An 8603-nucleotide genomic window follows, 5' to 3' on the forward strand; every position below is an offset into this window, starting at 1 on the left:
TTTCTAGTTTTCAACAAATTACGTTAAATCAAGTTAGGGACTTACGAATTCGATTCTGGGCATACGCCCGAGTCCCAAATCACGATACGGACCCACCCGGGACCGTCAAAACAATGATCAAGGTCCGTTTACACAAAACGTTGACCGTAATCAACTCAAATGAGTTTTTAAGGCACGATTTCACATTTTCATCAATTTTCCTCATAAAACCTTTCCGGAAAAAGACACGGACTGCATGCGCAAATCGAAAAAGGCTAAACGGAGCTATTCAAAGTCTCGAAACAAAAAAATGAAGGATAAAACTATAAATCAACACACTTACACCAACTCTATCTGCTTATCGCCTTTTATCTCGCTTTACTTTTAACGTCAAAATCTGTCTTTTTCTGTTAAACTAGAACTGCAATTAAATTAAATACCAAACTGGAAATTTTCAAACTAATTAGATATTAGAAATATGTTCTGCAATGATGTTTATTTTGAACTCATCAATCATTGAAGGGACAAATGGTTTTTGAAGGGACCCAACCTGCACTTTTTTGTTGCCACCCCATAATTGTTTTTGCATCGCGTCACAAATGTCGTATTTTCTTTTATCACTTGTAAGAAAATACAAATATACAACCTGGACAGACATGACAATTTGCGAACAGATACAACTGAATGTATCCTTTTCGATGGGAGAAGAATAGACAAAATACACAAACCATTAAACAGATAATCAGATAATGTTACCTTGAAACATTGACTTGGAATATCATTGCTCAACATCTGTAATGGTTGTGATTAGATTAAGACGGACTTGAATAGCGCATATGAATAGTAAAGATTCGTATAATCAACTGTATAATTAATTCCACTTTGCTTGGAATTGAGGCGTTGTATACATCAATAACCCAAGCATAGATAATCAAGCTTATGCGCAAGAAATTATAAGAACATATCCAATATTTACATAAAACTATTTTTCTTTCTTTTTTTCATATTTCATTCTACATATTTATTTATGCAACAGTGACTCCACAACGCAGTGAAAGGGGAAAATTTGAAAAAAAAAATTCGAAGATGTCAACTAGAAGATACAACCAATTCTACTCAGCCCTTCCACTCGGCTGCCTCCAAAACTATTTACAGCATATCCTATGGCCCTAATCCCGCTCTATCACGACTTCAGGGAGAAAACCATCCTAAGCTAGAATTCCTTGATCACTTCCATAAGTCTGCAGTCTTATTTAGGCATAAGTCATCCTTATAGGGGAAATATAGTAATAACTCAAACTCAAAACTGGCAAGAAGTCCCAAGCCTTTGTCTCTGCCTCTGACCAAGGGTGATAGACTTGCGCTTGGCAAAAGCTGGGTAAAGCAGCTCTTCAAACTTCTCTAGAAACAATGCCCACTCGCAGTCATTCATATCTGCTAGTTTCACAAAGCTGACACTTGCAGGAAGCTGCTCATTTGCACTCCTATGTCCAGAGGAGGAACCAGCCATATAGCCATTTTCTGGTTTTGTTCCTGAAAATTTTGGAAATTTCAGTTTCTTCTCACCTAAGCTGGTATACTTGAGAGACATTGAAAGCTTTGACATAGTAGTAATGTTATTTGCTGGAGCAGGAACAGATGTAAAGCTCTTTTCCTCTTCTTCCTCGCTTTCCTCTTCCTCAATATTTTCATCTAGTTTAGAGAGTGGGAAGCAGCCATTTCCTCCAATTGGAAAATGAAATGGGTTTCGGTTCATGAAGTCCTGAGAAATCAATTTGGGACTATAGTCACATCCAGCATCTTCACAATCTATGTCAAATTGAAACTCCTCATCCACTTCAGCCTTTGGCAAAAGAATCTCCCTCTCAGCAATCAGCCTTCTTGCCTCCAAGCAAACAACTTCAAGCTCACTTGGTCCCTCCTCCCCACTACGGAATTCCCTGCTCATCATCTCACCAATTTCAGCAAGGCAGAGACCATAAGCAGCGGCTTCCTTGAGAAAAATGGTGGAAAGGACCAAGACACGAAGGCAAGCTTCACGAATCATAGGGAGCTCACTCCGTAGCATCTCAGAGTCCCGAATAGGATCAAGTTTCTGTATGTACTCAAGTTCATCGTCTGTGAAAGGAATAGATGCCTGGGGCCAATGGATCCACTCAAAATACGGATCTTCTAAGCTCTCTGGTAGACAGAGACCATGATCAATGGGGATGAGATCCACTTGACCAAACCTTCCAATACCATCAAGCTTCCTAACTAAAAGATTTCCTGCATGTCTATCTGTGTTAAAAATCCTAATGTCTAATATCCCAATCCGATGCACTGCAGCAACAGGGAAGTTTGAGGTTCCATGGTCACTGGCATCAAAATCATGGGGAATGAACTGTTGAAAAGACGCAATCTTGCTGACAAGCTGCTTCTTGCTATGAGGCTTGTCTCCATTTACACCATCGTTGACATTGAAGACTGAGTGAGTAATTTTCACCAATGCAGTAGCTGGCACATTGGCAAAATGATCATAGTCAAGAAGATATGCAGCCACCTCCCTAAACCCTGTTTCCCCAACTCTGACTGATCGTTTTAAGCCTGGCTGCCCAAGAGCTTTGCCAACAAATCCTTTCGGATTGTTTGGCGCAAATGGTTCTTCATCTGTGGGCTTGACAATAGCAACACTCTCACCTCTGCTATTTCTAAAATAATACGCCCCTCCAAGTCCACTATGGACAGGGAGTGGATCAACACCAGTCTTTATTGCCTTCACAATTTCTTTGATAATTTGCTTTGTCTTGGCAAACCGACCTGCGTTTCCCAGTATTTCAATGGGACCACTTTGATCTCTTGGTTGGATATCCCTCCCTGTGGGTGAAAGGCATGGAGTTGATGAACTTCTGTGCATAAAGTTCCTCGTCAGCAGTAGAGGGGAATCATTCCGGACAGCACTAAGATCATTCTTCAGCACCCTATCACCAAATGTCAAAGAACTCTCCTCAATTGGGTAGTTAAGTGCAAGCTGCAACCTTCTCTTCACAGTATGCGCATTGTCACTGCGGTCTAATTCCATCCCCAGTACACAACCAGTTTCAGTTTGCACAAAAACACGTCTCCTCCCAGCCGGTTTCCCTTCCGTCCTACTCTTTCCATGGTACTCCCCACCAAGTGGGCTCTTGAAGATTGCCACAGCCATCTGGGTCTGAACAGGACTATCCGTGTTACGAGACATAAAAGGTCGAGAAACACAGTTGGCAGTCACAATCGGCAACAGAGATGGCGGCAGAAGAGAGCTTTCCACGCACTCTCAATTGAACGCCAAACTCAAAAGCCGATTGTGAACAAACCAGGAAACGATTCAATTTGGAAATAATCATCAATGAGCAAAGAGGAACCAAAACCAACCCAGATAATATTACACTACAACAGCCATCTCACAATGTGGATAAGACAGTACACAACGATCTGTAAAGAGATACAAACCAGAATTAGAATACAACCTGGACCAATTCATGTCATTAGTCAAGAAATGTGATAAGAGCATCACAAGGTTATTCAAGCCATGAAAGACCAAAAGCCACCAGATAGAAACTAGGAAAAGGATGTAACTAATATATTATACTAAGAATATAAAGAAATTTTTTACACTATCACTGTAATTAAGTTACATCAGCTCCCCAAGTTTGAGACTGAAACGCAGTCGTCGTGGTGTATTTTAACAAGTTGTAGTAGGTTGGTTATCCATATTTTCTAAATTTCCAACTCAAGCTTAATGAGAATGTTACCTAGTTGGACCAGTTAAAAGTTAAACCTAAAAAAACAGATCACCAATTTGCATATCACACCAATATGGTAGCATTAAAATCCTGACCCTGTCACAAGCTTGTCAACTATGAAGCATAGAAAGACCTACAAGAAACTGATGAAGAATTCTTTGTTACTAAAATCACGTTTTCTAATTCCTTAGCACTTAAGAAAAGAAGAATCACAAACGTAACTCACATAAACTTTCAAATCTTGAAAATGCATTTACTGCTGTGCTCACAACCAATGCCAAGCGATAAACCACTTGAAACTGAAACTCGTTTGAAACACGTTATACATAGAGAATCTAACTAATTACACAAATAAAACTATCTACTATCAAATAACACTGTTTTTTGCTAAAAAGAAAGAGTGATATTTGAGAAATTTGTAACAGTCATCAGTAAAATTACTAGTACTCTTTTAAATGAATCTAATTAATCTCTCTCATTTCCAATGGTTAATAGAAACGTAGATTTTTTGTACTAAAACACAATCAAACTCAAGTCCCTCTAAAAAAATCCTTCAATAAAAAAGAAAATCAACAGCAAGCTAAAAACACTTGGAACCGAACCTCGTTTAAAACACATTACATACACGAAATTTTAGAGATTATAACTTACCCTCAAGAATTTAAGTTATAAACACAATCAGTGCAAAGAAATTTTACACCATCAGTGTAGTATAACCTACTATAGCAGGTTAGGATACTATTTTTATCATATTATCAATTAATGCTTATTGTAAAGCTTTAACTGTAATTAAACCATAAACTCATTACTCAAATAACACTTCTCTACTGCTAAAGAAACGTGTTACTGGAGCAATTAAAACGACCTTCTTGAAAATTATTCAGCATTAAACTCTAAAACTCTCATTTTCATTCAATAACATAAAAATAGCTTTAGAAATAGAATCTTAACCTGGTAAACTTGAATCCTTTAAGAAAAACATTCATATACAACCAAGAAAAACTCAAATAAGAAGCTACAAACACTTGAAAACTCAAATGCGAAGCTACAAACACTTGAAACTGAAACTCAAATAAAACTCTTTCTTATCAAATTAACACTGTTTACTGCTAAAAAAAGAGTGTTATTTGAGTCATTAAGAACACTCTTTTGTAGATTAATCTCAAACTCTAATTTTCTTTCAATAACTGCAAATAAATAGATTTATAAATTTATATCCTTCAAAGGAAAAAAAAGAAAATTATAATTCTTCAAAAAAATGTGAATAAAACTCGGATGATCCAGAACGAACATTGAAGAACCAAACAGGAACAAAATAAACAAGTAATTTATTTAGTAAAAAATAAATAAATAAATTTCCAAAAAGTTGAATGAAAAAAGCGGGAAAAGCTCACCGGAATGCCAGATCTGAAGATTGCACCTCTGTGTTTCCCTTTTTCCGGCAACCAGAACAAAAACAAAACACACCTCGCCGGTGTCTGAAAGATTCAAATCACTTTTTTAACCGTCTGATTCAGACACAACAGAAGATTCAACGGCTATGATTTGATTCAGTTCACTCCAAAGCCACCAAAACCCTCTCTCTTCCTTTTGCTCTTTGTAGCTTCAGCTCTCTCTATGCCTTATTTCCCATCATATGCATGTGCATCTATATATCCATAACTGGATTTAATTTTTTATTTTAATATTAATTTTCTTCTTCGGCTTTTTGTTATTTTCTGTTTTACCCTCAAAAGTCGTTTTATTAACTCTGGTTGTTCTCCACCAGTGGAGTTTCGTTTTGCGTGAATCGTGGTTTGGTTTGTTAACTAACTATAGTTTATCGTTTTGTAGCTTAATTCATGGAAAAGTCTAGAATATTGGATCTTCAGCCGTTGGATTTTGGACAGACGGCGGGATTTGGTCGGGAAATAAGGAGATGGTGACGTGGAGGTGTCTGATTAGAGACTGACGTGGCATAGTCAGCGGGAGTAAGTAATTACCGAAAATGTCCCTTATGGAATGTGATTGGTTTTCTAATGAGAGGACAGAGATATTCACCTTACCTGGAGTTAATACGTTATACGAGGTTTTACGGCGTGCTTCGCGCGTGTACGGAAAGATGATAGAATAGATTCTGGTTGATTTCCAGCTGGATGTAGGGTTAACGTTTTCATTAAGCAAAAGGATTTTTTATTTAATGAAAAGGAATTTATAGAATGGGTTGATTAATGATTATATCAAGAAATAAACACGAATTTATGAGAGTAAAAAATATGTGTATAAATGCAAGTACTATGTATCATGAATGTTCGAGAAAACTATTATAATTTTGTTTGGCGAATATTTCAAGTGAAATGATAGTTTTTAAATACTTATTTTTCAATTTTAACTTCAAAATATTTCTTTTCCGACTAACTTCAACCAATATTATTCAATCACCTAGTTAATTTGATGAATCAACAAATGTCAAAAGATACTCATACAATTAAAGTATTTAAGAACTAATTACAACAAAATATTTTTTTTATGTATGGCTAAGAATATTCAAAACATATAGATAGAATAAGTAATTTGTTCGAGTGATAAAATGATACTGAATTTTAATAAATAAAACTAAATTAAAGTATTTCACAAATTATAGGTCATGTTGATGAAAGACTTGAAATGGGGGACCGTTTGTTGTACTGTCACGTTTGCTTCGTAAAAAGATAATTCATCTGCAATATATTATAAATATGTCAGAATAATGAAATTATTTTCTTATTTCATCTCAAACCTCCTACTAGAGGTGAGTGTGGTGTATTCACCACCACTAGCATATTCATATTCTTTCAAGAATGAATATGTATTCATAAATCACATGTTATCACATTCACATCATGAATGGACCATAATCATTTATATGTGCTTTACAAATATCATGTCAAATCCATGACAAACATTACTTTCACAGAGTGAAGGATTATTTTGAGAATTCTTATTGTTCTCGTTACCACAATGATGATGATTATAATTTTGTCTATTACCATATCCACATCCATTGATACCTTCACAGTAATAATCTCGTCCCATTGAATTTGCTTCATTCTCGTTCCCTTAAGAGAATGTGATAGCAATTTGTAATAAATCTGAAAGAAGATAAAATTATTATCGTGGAGGTATCAATGGATGTGGATGTGGCAATAGACGAAATTATAATTGTCATCATTGATGTAATGAGAAGAATAAGGATTCTCAAAATAATCCTTCGCTCTGTGAAAATAATATTTGTCATGGATTTGACATGATATTTGTAAAGCACACATAAATGATTATAGTTCATTCATGATGTGAATGTGACAACATGTTATTTATGAATACATATTCATTCTTAAAGAATAAAAACGTGCTAGTGGTAGTGAATATACCACTCACCTCTAGAAGGAGATTTGATAGGAAATAAGAAAATAATATCATTATTATGCCATGAATAATCATTGGTGACGTACCTATTGCACGCCAAATATTATGGCAATGTTAATATTAAAGGACAACACTATGCAAGAAACGGAGCTTGCATATAATTTTTGACCATGACCATAATGGAATAACTTTCTCTTTGCGAGAGATATTTATCATATGGATATTGATGAATATATGATAGAACTAAATTAATTGAGAGCTCTAGAAGAGCCAATTAGCACTATTTTGGAGAAATAAAATTGATTATCAATAAGATATTGTGTCGTAATAAGTCTCAAAGAAACTTATTTAGTTTCTAAAGTATTCGCGAAAGCGGTTGGTTATGTTGAGACTTTAAATAAGGGAAAAATTTAATATCTTCTATTATTATAACTTTAGCGGGGTAGTATGTATGTAAAAAGTTACCCGCTTTATTCTCCAGTTTGTACTACACAAATAAAAGAATGACACAATAAAGTAGAAGTTTATTGATATAAAAATCCATATCATAATAAACTTGGAGTTTATTGATAATTGCACACGTCATGGTGTAAACTTGAAGTTTATCAATATTGATAATTTATTCAGTTGGCATAATTGGTATAGCCATGTTAATTTAAGTATGATGTGCAAAAATAAAAGGAAATTTACATGGGTAAATAGTAAAGAACTAGAAAGTTCTTTACGAATTTTCTTATGTTGCTTGTGATCGCGTCCAAATGCACACCTCAAAAGAGGTATGAAACGGTCATTTGCAATTATAGAAACCCAACTAAGAGTCGGCGTTGAATCTACAGGGAGCTAAGATGGGAGTTAGGGGTATATATTTCAATGTGCGTGATTGAATTATCGAGATTACACTTCCACAAAAAGATTAGTTTTCTATTTCTAATTTTACTCTATTGATTACAAAATAAAGAAAGAAGACAAGAAATAATTATTTTTGATGTTTTTCCAAATTGATAAAAAGTCTAGGTCTGTGACCATTACCTAGGTGTTTGCCTAATGTGATAAAGACTTTAATGCTTGTTCTGTTGATTGGGGTGTATTATAGCTATCAACTGTAAATTATCCACTTAATGTCTCTCGGTCAGAGAGTGGTTTTGCCAAATTTAACTTTCTCAAGACCAAATGGGTATCACACAAAATAGTTGATAAAAGCTCAAGTCGGGTTATTACTATCTCTAGATTGAACCCTTTAATTGGGTAGATCAATCTCTCAATTGACCCAATTCCTTGTTAGCCAAGTTATCCTAGACTAGGTCTCTCTTTCTCAAGAAGAGACTAAGTCAAATAAGCATGAACTAATGGTTGCAACCATTAATTCCTCAAATAAAAGCATGAACTAAGCTAAATAATAAATACTCAATCATAAACAAGTACTAAATTAAATACCCATAAGGTTTACACACTAGAGTTGGGTCATAACCCTAGTAA

The 8603-nt window shown here is 35.1% G+C and overlaps 1 protein-coding gene across 2 annotated transcripts; it reads right to left on the reverse strand.

The window, feature by feature from the left end:
* Nucleotides 1–950: 950 nt before the first annotated feature.
* LOC104094221 (phosphatidylinositol 4-kinase gamma 7-like) lies at nt 951–5389 on the reverse strand. Of its 2 annotated transcripts, none has more exons than XM_009600106.3 (2): nt 5138–5389; nt 951–3169 (listed from the first exon to the last, which is right to left on the reverse strand). In XM_009600106.3, exon 2 carries the CDS (start codon nt 3161–3163, stop codon nt 1280–1282), a length of 1884 nt encoding a protein of 627 aa, XP_009598401.1. In that variant the 5' UTR covers nt 3164–3169; nt 5138–5389; the 3' UTR covers nt 951–1279. The 2 variants fall into 2 exon arrangements, with proteins under 2 accessions (XP_009598401.1, XP_009598395.1); XM_009600100.3 differs by having other exon boundaries at nt 951–3432; nt 5138–5387.
* Between the last annotated feature and the right edge of the window lie 3214 nt (nt 5390–8603).

This window comes from Nicotiana tomentosiformis, chromosome 4, assembly GCF_000390325.3.
Source record: "Nicotiana tomentosiformis chromosome 4, ASM39032v3, whole genome shotgun sequence".
In the NCBI taxonomy this organism is placed as follows: domain Eukaryota; kingdom Viridiplantae; phylum Streptophyta; class Magnoliopsida; order Solanales; family Solanaceae; genus Nicotiana; species Nicotiana tomentosiformis.

Coding starts and splice junctions, on each gene's coding strand:
- LOC104094221 (XM_009600100.3), bottom strand. CDS start 3,199: ATGTCTCGTAACACGGATAGTCCTGTTCAGACCCAGATGGCTGTGGCA.